Below are 27,495 nucleotides of genomic sequence, written 5' to 3' on the forward strand. Positions count from 1 at the left end.
TGTAAACCGATTACATGCGCAAAAAAGATATAAAGGACAGGGAAAAAAGCACAATATGAGCACTTTAAGTGTATCGTTACATCCCTATGTTCTTGATATAAACACTTCAGTATGTTCCTCATCTTTTGAAATCCACGGTAAACGGAGCCAACAAATCAGTGAGCCACGTTGTTTAAAACACAGACACATTTTATGATAAAACCAGACTGGGTTTTGTTAAAATTGTTACATGTAAAGAAACATCGGTAGACAAAATTCAAAAAATATAAAATAAATAAAAGTGAAACAAACAAATCAGACAAATAAAATGTTTTGTCAGCTTCCAAACATTTTTCTCCACAGTCTCCGTTGACAATATTCACATTTGACATCAATACTGTTGATAAATGAACACAAAGTAACGGTTAATAGGTGACTTTTTTCAATACCTCTAAATGAGATGTGCATGTCCACAAACGCATGCAGGTGTTTACAGATTAACTGGCAACATGATCCATGGATTTAAAAAAAATATATCTTTCTTCTGTGTGTTGAGCTGCGGTAAACGCTTTTAAACCGGGGTTAGGAGCCAATCTGATTGGTTGGTTGATTTGAGTTTGAAGCTAGCTAGTCTGTATCTGTTGAACGGACATGACAAAGATACAAAAACAACAAAGAAACATGTGAGTAGAGAACATGTCTAGTTGTAGACCAACAACAAATCTACACCTAAAAACCACAGAGCCATGCCGTCCCTCTGCTCCCCCACCATGCATCACACACACATTGCACCAACACAGAGGTCAGAATAAACCCAGTACACAGTACACATCATAATCTCTAGAACAATGCATGCTCTCGTGTTTTCACGTGCCCAAACAACAGAGATATATTTTTATTTTTTTTATTTTGCAGATTTGTTAAGATTGCACATACTCTGTAGACTAACTAGAGCCTGTGAGAGTAAAAAGTAATGGTCAAAAGTTCTTTTTTTGTTTTAAAAAAATGGGTGTTTGATTAAAAATGTTCAGATAATCACACTGCAGAGGTCAGTGGTTCCCAACCTGTTTGTGATCCTTTAAAATACTATCAGTATATCGGTTGTGACCAGTTCAGTTCCTTTATTTACACAATTCCTTAAGAAGTAAAAAAGTCTGGTGATTAACAAGAAATATGGTCAAAAATCTACAGCCATGCTAGCAGCTCTGAAAAGCTGTTCTTAGGCAAAGTGCTGCTTTGGGTTCAGTAGCTAACAGGCTGATGTTTGGCGGGTATAATTGCTGCATTCATGTGGTGTCGGAATAATCGGAAAAAAGAGTTCCCGACTGCGATAATTCACGTGAATGTGGTGAAGTCGAAAAAACAACTTGGAAAGTCAGGGTAAGTCTGGTATACGACGTGCCGAGTTGACGGCCCGTCACGCAGAAACGTGGCGGACGAAAGTTAACGCGGGGTTGATGTTAAAGGGGAACTATGCAGTTTTTTTTAGCTTAATTTAACTTAACTGAACAGCTTCGGAGACATTGGAATGGTTATATGACTTTTTTCGAGGTGAATGGTGGTCGTCTCGCTCCCCCCTAGCGCCTGTGAGCGGAAAGACCACCCGTCTAACTTTCGGCCGGCGAGCCACTGGCCTCAGCGTCAGGAAGCATCGCGTGATATCAGGTCTCGCCGTGTAATTAACTGCTTCACGGCACTGCACACATACGCCCATTCAGGAACCGGCTAACAAGGTAGCGATGGAGTTTTCACACTATTGTCATGGCTGAGCCAGCTAAAAAGAAGCAGAAAGCTAGGAAAGCATTGTCGGAGAACAGAGGAAGAGGAAACGGCAGACTGACCGAGGGAGGAGTCAGACATGAGTAAACATAGGAGCTGACAACTATCTATTCTGAAGCTGTAGGGGGAGCTCTATAGAGAAACCTGCCAGCAAAAAGTGAGAAAACAGCGAAGAAATGGCCAAAACTGCATAGCTCCCCTTTAAGAAACATTTCATTAATTCACGTATTGCATATACATTTTTTGCACGTTATTTGTAATAGGGTATTACCGTTAGTAACCATTAGATTAGTTAGGAAAATTATTTCAGAGCATTAACCTGATAGCAAGTCGGGTTAAGCAAAAATATTTGAGTGGTTTTAGGGAGTGTACGGATGCTGCAACGAGTCCGGGACAAAATATAAAGCTTCAAAGTGTTTCAGCATACAATATGTATCTTCACTGGGACGCTAGCCTTAGCCAACTCATCAACCAGACGCTATAAAAACAGAAGGGGGACCCGTGCTTTATGAAGCTCAAACAACGAAACGACTGGAAACAGCCATCAACGCGTTGTTTAAACGCTCTGAGCAATACAATACGACACGTCTTCTTTGTAGAGGCCATGTTGTTTCCACATTACGACCTAAAGCTCATGAACACACCCAAGTCAGAAGAACGACTTCCCAACTCGGGAAATGGGACGATCGGAGGAGCACGTGAACGCGGCAAATGTTTACCTTGCTAACCACCTTACTTTAGCACAAAGAACAGCTGAGGCTGAGGGCAATGTTAACAGTTTTGGAGGTATTTTATCATGAACCAAAGTATTGCACACATTGAAATTTTGACCTCATGGTGGCGCTAGGTGAAGTCAGAGGGATTCATCCTCTGGGGACCGTGAATGTCTGCACAACATTTCATTGCAATAGTTGCTGAGATATTTCAGTTTGGACGATAGAGGCACACTGCTAGCATGGCTAATAAAACACAATAATTAGAGGAAAGACTGAAAAAAATAAGCAGGAATATGTTTTTTGTTGTTGCTTTCCTATCTTTTAAAACCATCTTGTGAGTGATCTCTTCTTCGGTCCGGACTCAACGACAGTTTGGGAACCACTGAGCTACGCAACCAAGGGAAGATATAACTGGTTCCACAAAGGTGACAGGTACAGTAAGTGCTTTTAAAACGTTGATTACATACATCTAAGAATGGGATCATTAGAGATGGCTTCAGCATGCAACTCAAGGAAAACGAAGACGCCAACTGACGGCGAGTTAATAGTCAAATTGAAGTTCACTGAAGATAAAAGCAGAGGAGGGACAATCTGCTCTGACTGGTCTTCCTGCTGTCTATTGCTCCCTGCTTCCCTCCCAGTTTGGTAAAACACAATGCAACACCACCACCAGTGTTTACAGCAGATTGGGACACAATCTTGACGCTCCAGGAGCGATAAGGGGCTGTGGGTGGAATTTGTACACATGGCACAGAGACAGTAGCTGGTAATCATTTTCAGTTTGTCGGTATCATAAAAACATAAAATAATGCAGGGGACAATGGATTTGTTTGACTTGCCTCTCACTGAAACACCAACCATAGAAAACAAGCTAAAGACCGCATTATACATCATACCTCAGGGAGGTGCCTCCTGGCTTTTTTAAAAGGTACGAGAGGCACCTTATGATAAAAGAGGGGAGAACAACTGTGCACAACACAGGTCAAAAGGCACAACACTGGACACAGACGAAGGGGAAACAACACCCAAGATGCTTTGCAAAAGGCCCAGAGAGACAACGAGGGAGTAAAAAAAAGTGCTCCTCGATGAGACGTTTGGGCATTTTTAGCAGCACGCGGTGTGCTCACGACTCGGATTAGCAGAATAAAACTGCACAACACACACGCGAGAGGAAAAACTAAAAAAACAACAAAGAGGAGGTCACATCAAAGTTTAAGCTCGGAGGCCTGACTGAACATCAGGGACAAGAGCACAGGTATTTTTTTTTCTTCTCTCGCACTCTATTTGTTCATGCTTGATATAACATAACTGCATCAAATATGTTCTTTATACAAAGAAGGGTGTATCAAAGTGATTCAAGATTTAGCTTTTAGGGACGGTGGTTTAAAACGTGAGTTCAGTCTGCAGGATGGGCGACGACGAGATGTTTCAACTCTCCGTCTGATATGTGTAAATATGGCTCAAACTTTGCATTAAGTTGCTCATATAACAAGGCTGCATATGCACCAGTAACAACATTATATTGGGTGAAGTGGTGAAACAATTAATCAATGAATTGGTTAGTCGATCGACGGAAAAATGCAGCCAATTAACCGGCAAAAAAAAAAAACCCTTGCATTTGGCATTTTTTTCACAATTTTCTGACATTTTAAGAGTGGAGGTGAGATGGCGCCAAGGATGGCTTCCATGTCTCAAGCTCCTCCTCTACTTTTCTTTCTCTTTTTCTTTTATTGTTATGGTGTCTATTTTACTGTATGTGTTATATTCTAGCTCACACTATTTTTGGATTCTCATTTTTATACATATTTGATGAGTACTGTCGGAGGGAGTTTTATTGCCAACGACTGCTTCTCTGCTTCACGGTTGTGCGCATGATAAAGAACTTGAGTCTATAGACTAAACAATTCATTGATTATTTAAAAAAAAAAAAAGGGTCATCATGATGAAAACAATCACAAGTTGAAGCCCTACAGTTTGGGGACGGCTATGGCAGCAACTAACGATTATTTCACGGATTACTTTCTCAATAAACCGATTAATAGTTTAATCTAAAAAAGTTAAAAATGTCACATATCCCTGGAGCCCAAAGACACATCTTCAAATGTCTCGTTTTATCAGATCAACCCCCCAAAGATAATACATTAATAATGATATAAAACAGAGAAAAGAAAGTTCTGGTTGCAGATACATTTTCTGTTCATCGACTAATCAGTTAATTGACTTCAGCTTCAAGTTACTTGCAGCTCTACAGGTTTTGGAAATGCACATTTGAAGTAAAAGCCAATTCTGTTTACTTGCACAAAAGTGCAAATCACCTATAAATAAATTTAAGAACACATACTTTCATATATTTAGCATGATAATCGTTAAGTCTCTATATAAATTCAGAGCTATGTGCAGCGGTTCAGAGGGATAGAATCAGGCTAGTTTATATGTATTTACACGTTGCTCCAATGTTGTTTCAAGTGTTTAAATCAGCTCTATCACACCGCAACTTAATGTCAAGTATATTTCAAGAGAAATATACTTTAGCCAAGAAAAACAACATCACATAACATCGGAAATAAAGGCTTTGCTCTGAAGCTCAGGAAACTGAAGCCGTGTGGCAGGTTCGCTTACAGTCTGTAAATCTCTGTCATGATGTAGGCTCGGGTATCTCAGGGCTTTAAGGGGGAGGAGTAAAATTCAGCTTGCGCCACACAGTTGCTACAAGTGCTGCAGAATGTAAGACAACACAGTCATTAAGTTGAGGACCGGCAACAGAGGCAGCTGCAAAGTGAGTGAATATTGAGACTAGCACAAGGCCATGGAGAGAGGGGTGCTTTAAGAGGTTTGAGGCAGCATACAAACGGGCCACGGTCCAATCCAATCCACGCCACGTTTGTCTGGACAAAATGGCAACCACAGTTTTCCGCATCCCTAATTACAATTTTAAGATATGCAAGAGATCAAAGTAGGATATCTAAGAGAAAACGTTTGAGGAACACTACAGAAAACGTGCAGCTGAAAAAAAAAAAACACTGTGATATTTCAGTCCTGGACAGAAAGCAGAGAGGCACTGCATCCACGTACTCACATCCGTGTTACCGGGCGGGAAACCTTCAGGACAAACTGGTTACGGAAAAATGATATTTTCTCCCATCATTTAAATAGACTCACCCACCAAGAATATGTAAATATATGACAACTATGATACAGAAATCAGTAATTCCACCATTTGCATTTCATATAATTTCATCATGTAGCCTATATAGATATAGATATATATAGATTTCTCACATGCCTTGACAAATTGTACACAGGTGTAGTCTTTTTTTTGAGGCATTGGTTTTCTTTTTTTGCGCGGAAATATCCTAAAATTTTCTCCCTGGGGAGGGGGGGGGAGGACAAACCAAAATCGAGCCCGGGAACAGGAAACAGGAGGAGTAGGATGTCGTGATGTTCTGAGACAGGACGCCTGTTAGATGATAGGTTGTCACTCGTTTAAGGTGTTTCTAATGACGAGAGAGAGAGAGAGAGAGAGAGAGAGAGAGAGAGAGAGAGAGAGAGAGAGAGAGAGAGAGAGCGGGTGAAAACGCTGCACCAGGCTGGCTCAAACAGAGCGATCGGACTCTGCTCCACCTCCTGGCTCGGTCTGCTGTGTCTGTTGAGGGGACGCGGCGGGCGTTCACTTCATTAACAGATTCGGGTATAGAGGCTCAGTCAGTGGAGTTGTGTTCTTTCCTTTATGTCCTTTGAGAGTCCTGAGGAGCCAATATGTATACGTGACGGTGATAACGATGAAGATGACGATTTATAGTAGCTCTGTGCTCGGCGTCCATCCACTCACAATAACGACGGGCACCGTGACACTGCCCATCACTAAAGCTGCTATGAGGAAAACCACTCACTTGTAATCCCTTTTAAACTTCCCCTGAAGCGCTCCACAGCCGGCGATGGAGGAGAAGACAAATCAGGGTGGCGTCGGGGCACCCCCCTCCCACCCGCTGTGGAAAGGCACACCAGAGGAGGAGGAGGGACAAGAAGGGGTTGATGAGGATGGAGAAGGCGGCGATGGTAGAGAGGAGGAGGGTAAACTCATGGATCGTGATGAAAACTGGAGATAATGTTCATGTTATTGTTTTGTTTTTGTTGATAAAGTGTTATTCAGCTCAGCGTCTGCGTCTCTTTACATCCGCGAGCCTCGCTCCTGAAGGATCTGTGAGGACAGAAGGAGGAATACGTGAGTGAAGGACACAAAATGGCCCAATTGTGCGAAGGTTAACTGAAGCTGGTGTGATCAAGTCATAGTTTAAGTCATTTATAAAGGGGGAAATAACACATATAGTTTCAGGTTCAAGCTTCTCAAATGTGAGGATCTTTAATATGATTTTAAGTTAACTGTCTTGAACTGTTGGTGGACCATTTTACACAATTTGTTTGACTTTTTTTTATTAAAATCAATCAACAGATTTATCAATAAAAAGACTTTTTTTTTTTTGTTTCAGCCTTACTGCTGATATTTTATATTTTTCTGATTGTCAACAAATCTCTCAGGTTCCTACGGAAAATGTAAATCCTGAAAAACGGCTCACAAATATATAGTTTCATAAAAAAAGAAAAAAGAAAGTTTCCTAAAACAGCTGGTCGCAGAGGAGGAGGTAATAGTGCATTTGTCGGGGACTATTTTCAGTGGTGAATTAATCCACATTTGGTGCTCTAGTTCAGTGTTTCCCAACCTTTTTTCCCTTCTCGGATTTCATTATTTTAAAGGCATGAAGATGTGAAAAATACCCAGTCCTCCAAAACAAAAAGACAAAATTAAAAAATAAAGGGTAACACTTTACTTGAAGGTATCTACATAAGAGTGACATGACAGATACCTTCAAGTAAAGTGTTACCAAATAAAGTATAAAATAATGTAACTTATATTAGATTTCTATGCACAGACAATCAGTCCCTCCAGAAAAACGTGATTATGCGATCGCATAATTCAATGCATAATCAGCCAAAGTCTGCATATTTATGCGGGGGCCGTATTTTTTCAAATACACCGCGCTTTCGCCGCATAAATTGCCGATTTCCGTGCAAAATATGCGGGGCTTGCATGATTTCATAATCCCCGCATTTTCGTTGCAAAAAAGTCACATATATCTTAGCAGAAAGTTGAAAAATGTTGCGTTTACTTCACACTCAGCCAGACTCAGCCATTTTCCCTTGTTGCCATGGGAACGTTATGAAGTGACGTAACTACGTGTCGTGAACGAAAAGCTGCAAACCCCGCGATGAAGCCGTGATGAAACCGCAATTTTTGCAAGTTCCCGCAATTTCATCGCATAAAATTGCATAAATATCCCGCATATTCCATCGCATTTTTTAAGAAAACGTGCCACATAATCAAGGATTTTTGCCCGCAACAATCACAAAAAAACTCTGCATTTTTCTGGAAGGACTGGACAATACTTGTTAGTATGAATTCACTGGTGGTTTTGGTCTTTTCATGGGATTTGTTAACAAATAGAAAAATAAAGGCTATGGTTTTGAGTGACTGGTGTTCAGCAGACGGCTCACCTTGGCCTTCTCGGTGGGCTCGATGACGATGCCGTTGGTGGAGTTGTTGAGTTCCCGGGAAACTACACATAGAAACTCGGCCTGGTCCTCGTTGCCGTAGTTATAAGAGGAGCCGATGCTTATGAGCTGAGGACAGGGAAAAAGACGAGCAAAAAATGTAAACAAACAATCAGCATTCTGGGTAATATTTCTATTTCTCAAGATTTCTCTCTCTGAGTTCCAGCTCCTTTTTCTCTGTTTTATATAATTATAAATTACGTAAGAAAGCTTTTTTGCACACCTCTTTTGTCAAGCAGGTGCGTAGGATATGATCAAAAGCAGCAGATCAAAAGCTTAGAGAAGAGTCCCGCACACCGACCATTACGCAAGCTATAATTTATTTAGAAAAATACAACGTTTCGGTCTCAGACCTTCATCAGGTAAATTTGATGAAGGTCTGAGACCGAAACGTTGTATTTTTCTAAATAAATGATTGCTTGCGTAATTGGTCAGTGTGCGGGACTCTTCTCTAATATAATTATAAATTGAATGTCTTTGGGTTTTAGATGACTAGGCCAACATAACAATGAATTTGAAATCATTTCCTGTTCACTGCATGTTTACAGCAGTGAATATAATGTAACTGGTGTAAATTCAGCTTTGTTATATAAGCAACTTAATGCATAGTGTTAGATAGATTTCACACGTATCAGATGGAGAATTGCAACATTTCGTTGTTGCCTGACGTGCAGACTGAACTCACATTTTATCACTGGGAGCTGATCACTTTGAAACACCCTTCTTTGTATAAAGAACATATCTGATGCAGTTATGTTATACCAGCATTCATTTTTAGAGTAATTCTTTAAGCTAAAATGCACTCTCCGTCTCCAGCTTCTGTTGTAGTTTCAGGTGATAATAAAGTCTCTTAGAATGTGATAATTAATTATCACAGTCACCTCCAGAGCCAAGGTAGCAGGCTGGATTGTTTATGTCGTGGGCATTTTACACAAAATAATCAGCAAATTAAAAAGAAAACGAGTCATTAGTAGCAACCGTGAGTGTGACCTGACATATGATGCTAACTATCAGCACTTCAAAACAATATCGAGGTTTGATATCGATCCCAAACATGAATTAACAGGCATCCCAATTTTGTATCTTCTAGTAACAAATCTCTTAGCATTCAATGATATTACATATGTCTTAATAAAAAGTTTTAGGCCTTTCTCCAAACAGCAGCTTTGAACTAAAACATGATGAGAGGAGAAAAAATAGAAGCTGTATTTTCTGCACCTGCTCAAACTTCCAACCATCCGACATGGTTGAGACCATCTGTGTGAGTTCCTCCTCTTGGCACTGTAGTACTCGATACACATGCTTCACAGGACCCTGAGGGACGTAAACAAAACACACACACACAGAAAATAACATCAATAATGTGCACACAAACACAAATAGCTATTTTGGTTATATTTGTACCCCAAGAAAGTCTTTTTTCTCTTTTCTGTGTTTGAGAGGCTCCCTTCGGGACGCAGACGTCGCTGCCTATGCTGCAGGACGCAGAGAAGAAGGGCAACCTTTGTCCCCAGGACTGTCCATCTTCTGAACTCCCAACCTCCCTGATCCAGTATCCATTACCACCCCGTGCTCAGACTCAAAATTAAGAACTGCACCACAGCACCTTTTCTTTTTTTTAGATTATTTTTTTGGGCTTTTTCACCTTTAATGGACAGGACAGCTAGGTGAGAAAGGGGAGAGAGAGGGGGGAAGACATCCAGGAAATCGTCACAGGTCGGACTTGAACCCTGGACCTCTGCGTCGAGGCATAAACCTCTCAGTATATGTGTGCCTGCTCTACCAACTGAGCCAACCCGGCCACACAGCACCTTTTCTAATTTTGGTTTTTACTGACTTTTACTAGATTAGCACTTTACAACGGACAGCATTACACAATGTATTACCATGTACTTATTTATATATTTATTCGTATTTGCAACTTGTCTGTGAACTGTCCTTTCATGTGCCACTCTTCGTGCCTCCTAATTGCCCCTCAGGGACAAATAAAGTTATTTGAATTTAAATGGTGTACAGATTTATCTGTGTTTTCTGTACCTGAGATGTCCGGTTCTCATTGTCCCGTATCCTCTCTTTAACCAGCCTCACCAGTGACGCAATGTTGTAGAACTCGGCTTCCTCGAGAACACCTGACGTGAACAAACAATTGATCAATAGATTTCGTTGTTTGGTTTCTATTTGCTCTAAATGAATGTTCACTAACAGATATCGACTCTGCAGCAACAGGGATCCAAACGTTTTACCTTCCTCAGCCAGGTTTTTATCCATGATCAGTTTTCCGTGCCGAAGGTAATTCAGGATGGGGCCAAAGTATGTGGGGTCCCTGTCGATCAGGTAGGCTCCTGTCTCGTCCTGTAGGAAAAACATAAAGGGTCGACATTTGTGAGGAGGAATGGTTTTGTCGTTACTTTGCAGAAATTGGAAGAGGGAAAAATGTTGAGTCGAATAATGTCCAGAAAAAAATTACAGAAAGGAGAAGAATGAGTTCATTCCATTAAAGGGAAACTTCTGTATTTTCCGACCCTATTTTCCCATGGTTTTTGTGTCTAAGTGACTGATGGGAAAAACAATTTTTGAAATTGGTCCAGTATTAAGCAAGAACGCTTCAGTGGGCAGCGGCGAAACAAGCTGCAATGTAACGTCAGCGGACAATTGTAAACCTTCAATTTCCGTTCACTAAAAGTGCTCGTTTTGCCACTGACAGGCTCAGATTATTATTCTAAGTGTCTGACAACATTATGAAAGGATCCCTAAAGAGATAGACCTGTTTGTTAAAGAGTAAAATAATTTTGTTTAACCAGACACAGCTCAGAAATCCCCAAACCCACCAGACTCCATGTAAATAAACATGATTTTTTACATCGTAAAACACACTTCATCGAAAGTCGACACAATCTAAATAAAATAAATCAATCAAAAGCTTTCTTAGTTTGTCTTTCCAATGTTCCAACAATCACCACTCTGGTTTGGTTAAAATTAGTCTATATGCTTGACGTTCCACTTCTGGGATTGCTCCATTGACCCTCCTCCAGGGCGCTTTGGAGGACGGTCCGGCAAAGCGGCACTAGGTTGAAATAAACCCTTAATTCACCCATTTACATGTGCAAATGTCCTGGCTAAAAGTAATGTTTATTTAAATGGAGTCTGGTGAGTTTGGCGATGGCAATTTTGGGGCTGTTACAGGTTAAACAAAAAGGATTTTACTCTATAACAAAAAGGTCTATCTGCAAGTACAGTACAAGTATACTGCTGGGTAACTTGTGAATTATCCCCAGGGGATCTCTAGAGTTGTATCTTAACCTATAATAATACATCATTTTTAAAAAATCGACTATATTTTGTATTTTTAATCTGAATCTGCAAAGTAACTAAAGTTATTAAATACATGTAGTCGAGTAACAAGTACAAAATGTGCCTGCTCTGAGATGTAATGGAGTTAAAGTATAAAGTAGTAGAAATTGCATTTTTTTTTTAAGTTAAGTACCTCAAAGTAATTGAGTAAATGCTACTTTCCACCACTGGCCTAAAAACATATTATGATTAAGACAAATGGATAAATAACTTTAAGGAAACGGTGAAGCTCGCTTCTAAGATCCACACATACATTTTACTGCATTTTTACTTTTATTATATTGTCTGAAAAGTAAAGTAGGGCAGCAACTAACAATTATTTTCAGAGTCAATTAATCTGTTGAGTATTTTCTCAATTAATCGATTAGTTGTTTGGTCTATAAAATGTCAGAATGTTTTGTCCACAACTCAAAGAATTGCAGTTTGCTGGAATCAGAAACTCTTTACTTTTTTCATAGAAAATAACTCAACAATTAATCAATTAAACGATGGATCTATTATCAAAAAAGTTGGTAGGTTAATTTAATAGTTGACAACTGATCGATTAATCGATTCATCTTTGCGGCTCTACTACAAACAACTGTCATTATTATGACTTTATGTGCTCACTTTGTCGGAGTCCAGGTCGGGGTCTTCTTGACACAGTCGGAACAGGAACGATTTGGGGTCCCGACACAGCGTCTGTTTGGTCGTGATGAAGTAGGTCCCACCGACGTTCAGGCGAGCCCAGCGCGAGCCAGGCTTGTCCACCGGTTCGGACGGGGAGCTCGGGTTGCTCTTCGCCGGGAACCCGAAGACTGTGCGTCCGCCACAGCCGCTCGACCCCCCGCCGGGACTGAGCTGGCTGCTCCGCGGCGGAGGAACCATGAGAGTGGGCGACGCCAGGCGCACCGAGCCCCGGACATCGCGGTGCTCGGGCTGCTCTATGGTTGCAGTGCCGCTCTGTTCCACAACATGCAGTTCAGCCATGTTTTTTCTTCGTCTGAAAAACACACACAACCGCACGATTAGCTAGCTAACTACACACTGCGAGGAAACAATGTCTCCTAGCCGATTTGTAAACAGAGCGAGGATATTTTTCTCCGACGGGGTGGCTGCTGGCATCAGGGCGTTGCTGCTCACACTCGACCGCCTCTGACTCCGGTACCGAAGATTAAGACACGGATATGTCTCTCAAAGGCTGTGCGATGTTAGCAGCATCGCGTTTAATCGTTTCTTCCCGAGATAAATTGCTCATTCTTGTCTATTCAAACGTTAATCAGAGAAAGGCAATTCTTCCGGGTTGTAACGTGATTACTGTTTACTTCCGCTGTGTCGTCATTTTTCAAAATAAAAGCAAATGTTTTTGTTAAGCTTCTCAAGTTTCAAGTTATTTATTGTCAGATGCACTTACATCTACACTTACAGGTTACTAACAGTCATTGTCACTGAAAATCTTGGGTTTCAGGCTCCCTCCAACAATGTTGATGTAATCTTTACAAAACAGAAAACCACAGGTAAAAATTAGATGAGAATCTAAAACATGAAATAGTACAAGTTAAAATATAGGGATGAATATATATATATATATATATATATATATATATATATATATATATATATATATATATATATATATATATATATATATATATATAAAAAATATATACATAAACAATATGTTCAATTATATTTTCAAGTATATGTATTTTGAAACATTTAAAAGCAAATCAAATTAAATAAGATTCAATTAAAATCATTTAAAAATACAAATAAGTACAAAATACAATTTACTTTAAAAAACAAAACAACTATTTGTTTAATGTTACTTTAAAGAAGTCATTAAGATTACGATATACTTGATTGACTGATTGATTGATTGATTGATTGATTGATTATTATTATTACACACAGGCCCAGAATACACGCAGGACATGCTGGAGAGATGTGGGAGTGAGGGGGCCGCCTTGACAAGGACCCTACGGACTGACCTACTGCCACCCCCTTTAAGAAAATTCTCATTATTTTGAGAAAAGTACTCAGGATCTTTTTTTTCATACCATGAAATGGGCCTCCATATGGTTCTGAATGTGATTATCTGCTAATAAAGTAAAGTTGTAATGTCATTATTTAACGGATGGGGGCAGTGTGGCGCCATCGCTGCGTGTATTACAGCAGCAGAAGAATAATCATTTTGACTAGTGGTGGGCGCGTTTGGTACCTGCTCTGTTTGCTGTTGCATTGAAGCAGACGCGACTGTCAGGTATAGTGCTTGGTAGAGACTTGGGCTACACCTGTAATAAGGCAATTACTACTGAGTTACGTTGTTATAACTGTTCGGCGAATTGTTTTATTCGGGGTGAGCTAGCTACGCAGTTAGCATCCTCATAGTTCATTTAACCCGGGGCTGGCTCTTTAGCCAGTTAGCAAGCTAGCTTCACATAACGTTAACTGTTGAGCTCAGCATCACTTTAAACTCTTTAAAATCGTTGGTTGAGACAAAGCCTAAATGACTGCATGTACTCAGCTCAGCTACGGGTGATGTTTTGTCATTATGAGCCAATAGCCTGATGTTGATATGAGCTGTTAATGGGGCTAGGATACTCTTGTGTTGTCATTTCAGCTGGCTGAGCCATGAGTGAGTTCAGGATCCACCATGATGTGAATGAGCTGCTCAGCCTGCTTCATGTTCGGGGAGGTGATGGAGCAGAGGGCTACATAGACCTACTGCAGAAACACAGGACTCCCTATGTTACAACCACAGTGTCTGCTCACAGTGCCAAGGTGGGTGTTACCCACGTAGGAAGGCATTAGTACACCTTTCAGGGAACGGAAATGTCCTGGAACATACATACTCACCATAATGTTATGAAAGTGATGAGTTTATGAACTCTTCCAGGCATCACTGGCCAGATGTTCCTGCAACAACTGGCAGCACACATTAGGGCTCTATTTAGACTCATGTGCATATTTTGTCTTTCAACACCAGTTTGTGTAATATTTTCAGCTGAAGTTCTAACTGATTATTCTCTTTTATATTGGCTGTTATGTTATTTTCAGGTCAAATTAGCAGAGTTCTCTAAAACCCCAGAAGACTTCTTGAGGAAGTACGAGGAGCTCAAGTCCAAAAATGTGCGAAACCTCGACCCTCTGGTTTATCTGCTCTCCAAACTCTGTGAGGATAAAGAGGTAATACGTCGTTAACAACCAGCTAATTGTATGGTATTGTTTGTTATTACTTCAAATCAATTTATTTCACCCTTTGGTGCTTTAAATGAGATTTTAAATTATTTGTTTTTCTACACAAACAAGAAAACAGCTAATGTGACTAATATAAATAGAAAGAGAAGATTGAAACCCCATCATTAGGTGCTGGAAGTGGCTTAGTTTGTTGATTTCCCCCCCGTTAATAAAAGTTATAAATACTGTCGTCAACCATCCTTATCCAATATCTCACAGCTTTGTCGTGATATTTTCGTAGACGCTCCAGTTTCTGCAGCAGAATGCGAAAGAGAGGTCAGAGTCATCAGCGAACACAACGTCAACCACAACTACCAGTTACACTCTGCCTCAGACCAGCACCAAGATGTCCATGCAGGAACTGGATGAGCTGCGAAAGAAGCTCGGCAACGTGACGGCCAGCTCCAACGCTCCTCTGGTGAGCGTTTCTTACTCCGATGCAAAACGATCTGAAGGTTTGGGTTGGCTCATGAAACTGTAGGATGTCAAGGTAACTTTATTAATATCCAAAGGTAGATTTGGTTTACAGTGGGTGTTGAGTGGGTCAGCCTCCATTTACACACACACACACACACACACATATATATACACACACACACATACATATACACTAGGGCTGTCCTCGACTAAAGAAATTCTTAGTCGACTAACACTTATATGATTTTGTCGATTAGTTGATGTAATCGACAGAGCTGTGCTCTTTGAGAGGTGATTAAGACTAGAAAAGCACAATATACATGTAGTTAATTAACCATCTGTAAAACTGACTTTCTCCACAATTAATCCTGCAAAAGCACCACTTTAAATCTTGTGCTTACCAGAAATGAGCTCATAAGTTTCTTGGAAATGAATAATTAAGCATGAATAAGCATAAAAAATGACTCATCAACTAAAGAAATCTTAGTCGACTAAGACCAAAACGACCGATTAGTCGACTAATCGACTAAGAGGTGGCAGCCCTAATATACACACACACACACAATCAGCAGCAGACTGTAGGATGTAACGTGACAAAGGAGACATCATTGCTCATTACTAATAAAATAAAATACATCAATAGTTCCGCAGACACAAAGAAAAAAATAAATAAGTTAATAAAAAATAAATAAAGCAGCGGACCTGTATTGCTACTACTTATTTAATATACGTATAGGCACTGGATGTGTCATTGCACACGTCATAAAGGAAACCGATAGATATCAAACAAAGGCCTCATTCGAAAAGAGTGCAACACTGAATTCCAGGAGAGACGGTCTGTCTGAAATTGTTCATTGTTAACCCCCCAATTAAACAGTTGTTGCATTTTTCCACTCTCTGTGACGATCGGCTATTCACTCCGCCTTTCAGCGTGGCTGTTGTTGAACAGCTATAAACGCTTTTGATTTCTGATGTGATCGTACAAACTAGCTCTCTTCTAGCATGAATTTAATTCGAAGAATCAGGGCAAATATTTTATTAGCTAGCTCCTCCTGTTATAATAATCTTGTCTGAAGACATACGTTTTCACGGGTGCAACCTGCTGTTGAATGGAAAGTTTATGGTATGGTAAGGTATGGCCTTGACCAACTGCCACTTTGCTTGTTTTCAAGCCATGATGTCTCTCTCTCTTTCTCATGGGTGGGCCAAATTCTCTGGGTGGTCAAAGCAGAGAAAGGGGAGGTAACCTTTCCCCTTATGACGTCATAAGGAGAAGATTCCAGATCGGCCCATCTGAGCTTTCATTTTCTCAAAGGCAGAGCAGGATACCCAGGGCTCAGTTCACACCTATCACCATTTCTAGGCACTGGGGGACCATAGGCAGGCTGGGGGAACTCACATTAATGTAAAAAAAAACAAAAAAAAAAACGTATAAAGTGAAATTTTCATGCCATGGGACCTTTTAAATAAAATATCTGCCGCTGCTTTAAATTCTCCCGTCACTCTTTGTTTTTGCCTGCAGCCTGCTGAAGTCACGCGGAAGATGCTGAGAGACAAACACAACAAGAAGAACCCCACCCAGCCCAACCCCGTCTTTCCTAACTGGGTGTACGACCGTCCTGCTCTCCTCGGAGACTTCATCACCAGCCCCACCCCTCCAGGAGATTCAGCTGTAGCTATTGGTAAGCCAAAACATTTAAAAATAAATTTCTACTACATGCAGTCTGCTGCAAGACGTAGCATCAGTGACGTCACCCATTGGTTTGTGGACTGCTGTTTTGTAGCTTGAGTTTGGCGATACGGGAGTCACCATCTTGGGTAATTTATTTTAAACCAGATGTGGTGATTCTTGAATGAGAGGGTGGAGCTGGGGAGGATGACTCAGCCAAGCCAGGGTTGTTTATGGTTTCATGGCGCTGTGCTTAGCTAAACGCTAAAGAGGTAACGTTGCTGATTTTCAACCCTTCTGAAACGAGTCATCCAGTGTAGATTTACCGACGGGTAACTGCGGCCCTACGGGTACTGCCGCCATTCATCTGCATGTACGGCAGTACAGAGAATATGCAAACTTTCCCTTAAGTAGCTAGCTACGTTGGCAGTACAAGACAGTTTTAGGCGACCAAATGTTCCAATTTACTTTGATGAAGTTCAAACACACAGTGAGAGGGTCAATGTTTAAGATGAAACACGGACAACACCCAAAAACAAGTTTAAGTCTGTTTTAATGTACACAGCGCCATGGTTAGCATCGCTAAGCCTCTGTCCTGATTGACGGGTCGTCATGTAGTCACGCCCCTAAAGCATCCCCCGCTTTATCGTCTATTCTAAAATAAATAGGACCATAATTTACTAAATAAACATCATTCTGTATTGAAGAAGACTTGAAACTAGCGATTGAGACCATGAACTCATTTAAAAAATGTTTACTGAGGTAATAAATGAAATGAGTACTAGGGTCATTTTCTCAGAGACTTCTACAGAAACTGACTTCTTTTTGGAGTCGCCCCCTGCTGGAAATTAGATAGAATTCAGCACATTGGCTTCACTTTTCAGACCCGGAAGCTTTGCCCATTATTTTTACAGTCTATGTGCAAGACACTAGCTCATTTATTAAATATTCCTTAAATACTGAAACATCATAGCCTGGGAAAACCTTGACAAACTTCTGGCAAATTTGAGATTTGCTCTGCAGGTCAGTCTGGCCAAGAGCCCATTCAAGCCCATTTCCAATTTTTCCAAATCGAGGCACCAATCACAACCGTTGACCGTTTTACACGATGACGATAGCGCAGCAACGGCGAGCAGCTTTTTGTTTACATTCAACATGACGCCCACCGAAGCGCCGCAACCCGTTGATGCCGCTGTCGCTGCTACGTCACCCGGATCGTTGTTCTGATTGGTTGAAGGACTATCCAATTGCACCCAGAGGCATTTGAGTGGCGTCCGTTGGTGACGCCCCTTTGGAAATGTGCTGTGAATGAAGCTTGCCCAGACCCACTCTCAGTTACAACTGAGAAGGGTCTGGTGTCAACCAGGCTAGAAACATCAACTATGTGTACTTTTACTTGGTGTTAGTATTCATAACGGGGTTGTCTGCGGCCAGGTACGATGTCCCTGCCTGCTCAGGAACAAGCTCTGGTGGAGGATCTGCTGTTTGTCCTGGTTGGAGTTGATGGGAGAGACATCACAGCTCAGCCTGTACTGGGGAGACAGAACCGCTCCTTCATTGTCGATTCAACACTGGACATGTCTATCAAAGAGCTGGTTAACAGAATATTACCAGTTGCGTCGTATTACTCCACTATAACACGGTGAGTGTGTCATCTGTACACATACATTTATAACTGAGGACAGACGATTAGATGACGGTGTTGTATTTCTTCTTCAGCTTCATTGAGGAGAAGTCGTCCTTCGAGTACGGCCAGGTGAACCACGCGCTGACGGCGGCGATGAGGACGTTGATAAAGGAGTACCTGATCCTGGTCACGCAGCTGGAGCACCTCCAGCGCCAGGTCATGCTGTCCCTGCAGAAGCTCTGGTTTTACATCCAGCCCACCATGAGGACCATGGAGATACTGGCCTCCATTGGTAAGAGTCTGAGAGAACATGAGTTTTGCATCTTTGGTTCATGGGGATAGTTAAAACCTTTTTTCCACTGAAATTCGTGTATATATGCAGGTTTTTTAAACACCGGTAAACCTGCTAAAAATAGCCGATAGACACCTTTCCCATTGCAGACAAAAGCCAGATGTTAGCGAGCCTAGGTGGATTGTTTGGCCAGTGGGAAAGGGCTCATTTTGACCACTTGAGGGCGCTCTGAACAAGGTTTAGAGAGAAACTACAACACCAGCAGATCGGACACAGATGTTGACATCACATCTGTTGTATTTCATCAGTAAACAATTCAAAATTAAACTAATAAGTGTTGTAGCATGGGGTGATGTTTTACTGTTAGTTTCACGACAGAGTTGCTAGAAACATTACGTTTGTTCCTGAAGATAACTGCACTAACCACACTTTTACTTTTTGATAGCTATATGGCGTTTTTCCATTACATGGTACCTGCTCGACTCGCTTCGACTCGACTCGACACACTGTGCGTCCGTTTTCCATTGCAGATTTTAGTACCGCCTCAGCGTGGCTGGTCGTTATGCCGTATCGATGCACACACCAGCGCACAAGTATAAACATCAGGCCACTTGAGTTTGTTTTACAGTTCTGTGGAGGCTCCACGCAGAGCTTTCTCCGTAGCCTGTGTAGCCTGTGTAAAAGTGGCCTGATGTTTATACTTGTGCGCTGGTGTGTGCGTGGAGCCGGCCATGTGTGTGTGTAGTTAGGCTACGGTGAAAGCTCTGCCGGAGCCTCCGCAGAACTGTAAACAAGCGGTGCCGCAGTAAACTACTGTGACCTAACACGACACACACACAGAACGTGGAAGGTGTGTGTTGCCAGAAGACACATTTTGTTTCAAATGAAGCTGGAGGCAGCAAAAAAACAAACAGCTGGCTAAACTGTTTAAAAATAGCAGGTTTGTTCAGGACACCCCCGTCTGTCGCTTTCACATCACCTTTTCGGCTCGCTTGGAACCTCGACTGAGGAGGTACTAAAAAAAGTACCTGTTAGCAGGTACCAGGTACTTTTTTTCGTAATGGAAAACCAAAAAAGGCGAGTCGAGGCGAGTCGAGCAGGTACCATGTGATGGAAAAGCGCCATTAGATAGCTAGTACTTAATTATTTTCCTTCCACCAATTTCACAGCGTCCTCGGTAGATAAAGGAGAGTGTATGGGGGGGTCGACACTGAGTCTTCTTCATGATCGCACCTTCAACTACACGGGTGACAGCCAGGCTCAGGAGCTGTGTCTCTACCTCACTAAAGCAGCCAGCGTCCCTTACTTTGAAATCCTGGAGAAGTGGATCTACAGGGGCATCATCAAGGATCCATACAGGTACAGTTTAATCTGAAAAGACGCTTTATACCACTGTATCTGCTTTGTGTTCAAATCTGATGTTTGTGTGTCCTCGCAGCGAGTTCATGGTGGAAGAGCATGAGCTGCAGAAAGAGAAAATTCAGGAGGACTACAACGATAAGTACTGGGATCAGAGATACACCATCGTACAACATCGGATTCCCTCCTTTCTACAGAAAATGGCAGACAAAATATTAAGTACAGGTAAAAAAAAAAAAAAATGTAAATGTTAAACATTATAAGAGCCTGTATATGTGTTCATATTATGCTTTTTCCCTTTCCTTTATTGTGTTATATATATTTTTCTTACCATCTCCAACAGAAAACACTGTTCACAAACTGCTCCAAACAGCTCTATTGTAGTCCAGCCTTTACTTCAGAGACAAACGTGGTCACTTTGTAACATGTTATAATGCTCACCTAGCTGCTAGCATGGCACGCCCTCATACTCTGCTTCTGACTGGCTAGTAGTCCTTACCTAGGTACTGTCACGGCAAGCCCTCATACTCTGCTTCTGAGTACCACAGCAATGAAATACAATGTGCCTTGGCACTCTCTCAGCACCAGTCAATAATAACAATTTTAAAAACATAATAACATTTAAAACATCTAGGAATATCCAAACACAATATACATAAGTGACTAAATTCAGACCACAGCCCTCCTTCCTGTTGTGCTATCGTTCAATAACCTTACTACCTGGGGGTAAAAACTATCCCTAAAACGTGTTGTGCGCGTTGGGATGCTCTGCAAACGTCTCCCTGATGGAAGGTGGGAGAAGAGATTGTATGCAGGATGACTAGAATCCTGCATAATACCTCGTGCCTTCTTAGTGCTGCATTTCCAGTAAGTGTGTTGGAGCGATTCAAGTGGAACCCCCACTCTGTAGCTAAACTCAACACACTGGGTGAAAAGAGGAAACAAAGAGCGCCATGTTAGTCAGGTTTGAAATGCGGGAGCAGACAGCCCAACGAGAAAGCATTCGTCCAATCAGGTGCAGCCTTTGCGGTTGTCGGAGGGTGTAGCCTGTTTTCATTGGTCATTGAAGAGAAACCGATAACTGCTAGTGGCAAGACCATCAAGCATCCAATACAGAGAAGTGGGGCAATTCCTCCAGGCCAAAAAAACACCACTGTGGACACGTTCCTTAAAACAAAAAATGTAATTCCCTTCTCTGTTGTTGCGTAGGAAAATACCTCAATGTGGTGCGGGAGTGTGGCCGCGATGTGACGTGTCCTGATGCTAAGGAGGTCCTGTACACCCTGAAGGAAAGGGCTTATGTGGAGCAGATAGAGAAAGCTTACAACTATGCCAGCAAGGTCCTGCTGGCCTTCCTCATGGAGGAGAAGGAGCTGGTTTCACGGCTGAGGTAAATAGTTAATGGTATTTGTAAGTAATTTATAAAGATTGAGTGACAGGAAAGATAACTGAGAGAGAGGATGTGATGCTGCAAAGTTTGTGTGTTGAATTCAAAAGCCCTTGTGTCCTGTATGGAAGCATCTGCATTTATTTCTTCTTATAATAATGACATAAGCTCCTTTCCAGAGTCAAAAACTACATTAATAAAAAGCTTGGCTAAAAAGTCTTATGTCTAGATTTAAAAACGGAAATGGACTCTGTGTAAAAGAAAGTATTTTCTTTTAATTTGTCACCCGTCTGTAGTTCTAACAGTTGGGTATTAGGATTGCATGTTCATAATCTTTGTATGTAGTGATTTACTGATGTACTTATAACACTATATGGGCCTGTGTTTCTTTTATTAGATCCATCAAGCACTACTTTTTGATGGACAAAGGGGATTTCTTTGTGCACTTCATGGACCTGACGGAGGAAGAGCTGAAGAAGCCGGTGGACGACATTGTTCCGACCAGACTAGAAGCCCTGCTGGAGCTGGCTCTGAGGATGAGCACAGCCAACACTGACCCCTTCAAAGACGACCTCAAGGTGGGTGGAAATAAGACTATAAAGCTCCAGACTATGTGCTCAGTAGGGTTGCACGATATTGACAAAATGTGATATTGCGATATCGATTATGAATATTGCGATATCAATATTAATTTTGATATTTTTAAACATACATACATACATACAAAAGTTATGGGAAAATACAACACAAGGTTTATTTCAACTGTCATATTGGACTGGTCCAACATGAATAAATAAATAAGGACCATGTGTACAGAACAGGACATGTTTTACTGGTTGGACAGTATAAAATATATAAATAAAGAGAACAGGACATGTTCTACTGGTTGGACAGTATAAAATATATAAATAAAGAGAACAGGACATGTTCTACTGGTTGGACAGTATAAAATATATAAATAAAGAGAACAGGACATGTTCTACTGGTTGGACAGTATAAAATAAATAAAGAGAACAGGACACAACTTGTCTTTCGCTTCTCTGATTCGTTCCGTTTTGTTGTCTCTATCTATTTCTTCACTCACACTGTCACTCTGTCTAAATATGCACACACGTGGTACGCTCCATAGGGTTTGTCACGTAGTGGACCCGTGCGCTGACGTGTACTAACATGTGCCAGTGGCACGGTAACTGGCCAATCAAATGATGATCATTATAGCGTTTCAAGCAGGCTCTAAATCAAACACAACTAAGCCACACAGCCAACAGACGGGACGCAGCGCTCCACAAAATAAACATAATATTGCATACTTATCACGACACTTTAGATATAATATTATCGCGATAACGATATTGAGTCGATATATCGTGCAACCCTAGTGCTCAGTAAACTTCAATGCACTAAAACTGCCAGAGTTAGACGGACCAGCAGGAAAAAATGGATAAAATCCCTGGAAAGTAAATTCAAATAGATAGAAATTACAGGGAACAAAACAAAAGCTTTAAACATCTGACCATTCCATTACTAATCTATTAAGTCTTCCTTCACTCGCAGAGCGATCTCATGATTTATGAGTAATGCTGTTTCACTTAAACTTCCGCTCTTCTTTCCACAGATCGATTTAATGCCTCATGACGTCATCACTCAGCTGCTGCGGGTGCTGGCCATCGAGACCAAACAGGAGAAGGCCATCATTAACGCGGAACCAACAGACGCGGCCCTCAGCGGGCTGGAGGCCTTCTCCTTCGACTACATCGTCAAGTGGCCGCTCTCACTCATCATCAACAGGTTCTGCCTGTTGATTTGATCTTATTTATACGTTTCATATTGTTTTCTTAAAAGCTAGAGTGCACTCTACTTTTACATATAAATGAATGTCAGTCACATTAAAGCCAAAATGAGTTCACACAATGCAGATTAACCCTATCACCACCACGGAAAGCTCTCCGTGGCGACAATTCCACGCTGGCGAACCGGATGGATGTCGATACAGTTAATTACCGTTGATCGTTTGTACTCTGGTCATGTTTTAAGCGAAATGCTCGAGATTTGCTGGTTCTGTTTTTAAGACATTTTGTTATTCTTGTGTATTTTGATATCCTCTTTCAGCAGACCGATCTCATGAAGTGGCATATGTATGGCATGCAAATTCGTATGCCATTATCGCCGTGTTATCAAGACGCATAATTGCTTTTTAGCGTGTTTATCAACGCCGTTTGGCCTCCATTGACTTACATTACCTTGCGATCTCGTGTGAATTGACGCCGTAGCGAGTAGTATGAAAGGGTGAAAATCTGCGTAGGGAGCTTGGTTGGGGATGGGTCAAACACAGGACTTTCACCCACGAGACCAGGGATCGTGTCCCGCGTGTCACGTTTACTAAACTCAACTGTTGCTCTCTTCTTTTCCTAAACCCAACCCGTCTGCTGTATACTGCGCTCAAAATGCTTGCAGATAACACGCCACTTGGCTTTAGAAAGTGGGCGTGTATGTTTACGTCCGCTGTATACAGCGTAGACAGACACGCGGATAGCTCAAAATGCGTATAATAAGTGAGGTGTATGTTTACGCAAAGTCATGATATCACGTTGCTTTTAGACAGCACTTTGTAACTTTTGAAAAGTAAATCTATAAATACATTTTTAAAACATTTCATTTGTCTTCATTTTCCAGGAAAGCCCTGACGAGGTACCAGATGTTGTTCAGACACATATTTTACTGCAAACATGTGGAGAGGCTGCTGTGCAACGTGTGGATCAGCAGCAAAGATTTCAAGCTGTACTCCTTACATTCTGCCAAATGGTGAGTTGAAGTCGATTTTAAGGTGAATTTATGTAAAAAAAAATCCAGCAAAATGTCTCACACTCTGTTCAAACTGCCTGCACGCAGGTTTTCTGCTGCATTCGCCCTCCGACAGCGCATGCTCAACTTTGTGCAGAACATCCAGTACTACATGATGTTTGAGGTGATGGAGCCCACCTGGCACATCATGGAAAACAACCTGAAAACAGTGAGTGAATGAGCATAATATCAATATCAGTATCCCGCCCTGATCACTCACCGTTATTGTAACAAAAACACAGCCAGCTGATAGCCATTTTTTGTGCTTGACCGTCTGTCTTCTCCTTCTCCAGGCGTCAAACATCGATGACGTGCTTTGCCATCACACCAGCTTCCTGGACAACTGCCTGAAGGACTGCATGCTGACCAACCCTGAGCTCCTCAGGATCTTCTCCAAACTCATGTCTGTCTGCGTCATGTTCACAAACTGCATGCAGGTTTGTTGACAGGATGGAAAAGAGCCGCTTGTTTCTGCTCTTGGATCTTAATCATTTGAAGTATTCATATTGCATTTCATGTACTGCTTCGATTAAACACAAGATTTGTACAGAAATGCAATAGTGAAGGGAGTTAAAACCAGGCCTCCAGGAAGTGTGCTAGGCTTTGAAGCCAATTTGACATAGCAGCCTAAGGGTGGATTTACAACGTCCGATGAACTATAGGCTTATAGACTTATGGCGTAAGACACGTCCTTAAATCAGTGGATCATTTTTTTAAAGCGTCACGACCTCCTCAAAATGAATCGTAATCAGAATTTGATCCATTCTGTCCAATAACATTTCGAAAGTCTAGAAGAGACAGACCATAAAATAATGTAATCCAAATTCAAGTTAGCGGAGCGCTACACTCGAAGTAGCTGGCTCGGCCGGCGGAGGTCTTTAGTGCGCCTGCTCCGTGGACCCCGTAGCACGGAAGCTCCGCTGATCATCCTGGTAATTTCTATACAGAAAGTTGAACTTTTTAGGCTTAAAGGGGAACTTGATCCCTCAAAAATGGGAAATAACGGTGTTGCAGCAGCAAAATATCAGACACACAGCACACATATAAAGTATACATTAGGAAACAATATACATGAAATAATAATAGAATACTACACAAGCAATATTTAAAATATATACAATTTGGAAATAAAATGTACAACTGTTTCAATAGATAGATAAACTTAATGTGCAAGTTGGAGAGTAAAAATGTGTTTGACTAGTAATGATAGGATGTAGATAAACCTATTGTGCAAGGTGCAGTTGTGATGTATGTGAGTCTTATCTCACACTCAGTGATAAAGTGTTAAAAAGTTGAATTGCCTGTGGTAGGAATGATTTCCTGTAGCGGGGGTGCTCTATAGAGAAACCTGCCAGCAAAATCGAGAAAACAGCGAAGAAATGGCCAAAACTGTATAGTGCCCCTTTAATGCACCACTGAGCAACTCTCATAGGAATGAACGGGGCTCCGTCTCAAACGCTGTATCCAGGTTTTATTATACATCCAGAGTTAAAACCTGAAAAGGAAACTAGCAGATCCTCGTACTAAGATGTTTTCTGTTCTTGACTGTTAAAGCGGTACACTCAGAGCATGAGGTTAGACCGCCTCTCCCTGGAACAAGGGACCATGGACGGGCCTCCCACTCGGAGCGAACATGCTGAGGAGGCAGAGAAGAAAAGGCTGACCACAAAGGTATTTCCAGAACGCTCATCGCCAGGCCTGCCCCCATCGGAGAAACAACTAGACTGGGAAATGTGAACATGTGTTGAAAAGCTCTCCAACATAGCATCCGACCCAGAAAATATTCCAACTATTTAACAACTGGTGAATGAACAGCTGCAGCTTTTGTGTCTCAACATGTCTGAAGTAACATGTCTGTGTTCTTTGGCTGCTTCAGTTATTAGCGGAGCACGCGGACATCCTCCAGTCAGACGCAGGCTTTGAAGCCACCATCAGCAAGTTTGACAGTAACTTCAGCATGCTGCTGCTGGACCTGCTGGACAAGCTGAGCATCTACAGCACCAACGACTGCGAGCACAGCATGATCAGCATCATCTACAGGTAAAACGCTTTTGTTTTTGCAAGTAATACTCTGACTGTAAATAAAGATGGATGACGTGTCTCCACTTCCTCCCACCATACAAAAGTGTTGCCAAAATCTCCCGGATACGGGTGCTGCCGTTTTGTAATTTTGAAGCCAGAGTCTGCTCAGTAGTGATCGGGCGGTGGAGCCGTGGTATCATAGTCCCGCCCGACCAATCGACCAATGAGTCAATCTCAGCTGTCAATCATGACGTTTCAATCCCTTTTTATAGCTTCAAATAACTAATAAAAACCAAACGTAACACTTGAATAAACATCGGCGTGATCAGAACTACCTAAAATGACAGAAACCATATTTGGGAGAAATTTATTTGACGTGTACTTTGACTATTTTGTGTTTTTTAGTTTTTATAGATTTTGTTTAAGTAAAGCAAACCAGTTTTTTTTATTTCTTTTTTCTTACCATCCAATTATTGGTTTTCGTTTATTTCTGACATCATGCAGTATAGATTGAGTTATTGTAGAAAATCCATTACTGATTTGATATTTCTGTAAATGACTTTGATCATTTGCTAACTATGCTGTTATGATTTCACAGGCTGGATTTCAACGGATTCTACACCGAGCGGCTGGAAAGGATGGCCATCGAGCGGAGTCAGAAAGCATCAGTGTAGCATGTTGTGTCTTTGTGTGTATTAACTGTCACCCAGCAATAAAATGGCCTCTCTCATGTCTGTCCATCACTCTTAACAGCCAACCGCCCAGACGATTACCATACAGACACTGGCTGTTGTTTAAAAGAGCTGATGCCTCAGTTTGTGTATATTATATATTATGTATGAAATGTAGAGTTACAGTGTGATGTTTGCAACCTCATTTCAATTATTCAAATTGTAAATTTTAAGAAATGTGGAACTAGTATGTTTGTTCTGCTTTGAAAATGAAAGTCATGGCACTCCTTATGGGTAACTTATTGTACCTGTACAATGAAAATGTAGGTTTGTATTCATTAAAACAAGACTTTACTGAATGAATTAAGACTCTGAACGTCTGCCTAAACTAAACATGGTTTATTCCAGCAAAGAGGTATAACCTTTAATATAAAGAATGTTTTAGAAACTTTCCCATTAGGAATAACGGTTCGAGGAACAGAAGGTTATTTTTTTTTCAAAACGTAGTATGAATGAGATAACCATTGGAAGATGGTAGTATGGTTGATTTGTAGTTTTG

General features: G+C 41.3%; 2 protein-coding genes across 3 annotated transcripts; one reads left to right on the forward strand and one right to left on the reverse strand.

Moving 5' to 3' along the window:
• Positions 1-3,391: 3,391 nt before the first annotated feature.
• Positions 3,392-12,743, reverse strand: kctd2 (potassium channel tetramerization domain containing 2). The gene is made up of 6 exons (XM_031314983.2): positions 12,042-12,743; positions 10,325-10,433; positions 10,119-10,210; positions 9,300-9,395; positions 8,025-8,150; positions 3,392-6,672 (listed from the first exon to the last, which is right to left on the reverse strand). Exons 1-6 carry the CDS (start codon positions 12,399-12,401, stop codon positions 6,643-6,645), a joined length of 813 nt encoding a protein of 270 aa, XP_031170843.1. The 5' UTR covers positions 12,402-12,743; the 3' UTR covers positions 3,392-6,642.
• Positions 12,744-13,543: 800 nt separating this feature from the next.
• On the forward strand, positions 13,544-27,299 carry tubgcp2 (tubulin, gamma complex associated protein 2). Of its 2 annotated transcripts, XM_031314690.2 has the most exons (18): positions 13,544-13,674; positions 14,035-14,195; positions 14,472-14,600; positions 14,893-15,069; positions 16,591-16,750; positions 18,172-18,379; positions 18,457-18,656; positions 19,826-20,015; positions 20,095-20,240; positions 21,225-21,405; positions 21,800-21,980; positions 23,018-23,190; positions 24,076-24,204; positions 24,292-24,412; positions 24,537-24,680; positions 25,798-25,914; positions 26,120-26,283; positions 26,864-26,939. In XM_031314690.2, the coding sequence occupies exons 2-18, from the start codon at positions 14,046-14,048 to the stop codon at positions 26,937-26,939; spliced, it is 2,646 nt and encodes an 881-aa protein (XP_031170550.1). In that variant the 5' UTR covers positions 13,544-13,674; positions 14,035-14,045. The 2 variants fall into 2 exon arrangements, with proteins under 2 accessions (XP_031170550.1, XP_031170549.1); XM_031314689.1 differs by lacking the exon at positions 13,544-13,674 and having other exon boundaries at positions 14,046-14,195; positions 26,864-27,299.
• Positions 27,300-27,495: the final 196 nt, after the last annotated feature.

Source organism: Sander lucioperca, chromosome 22 (genome assembly GCF_008315115.2).
Source record: "Sander lucioperca isolate FBNREF2018 chromosome 22, SLUC_FBN_1.2, whole genome shotgun sequence".
In the NCBI taxonomy this organism is placed as follows: domain Eukaryota; kingdom Metazoa; phylum Chordata; class Actinopteri; order Perciformes; family Percidae; genus Sander; species Sander lucioperca.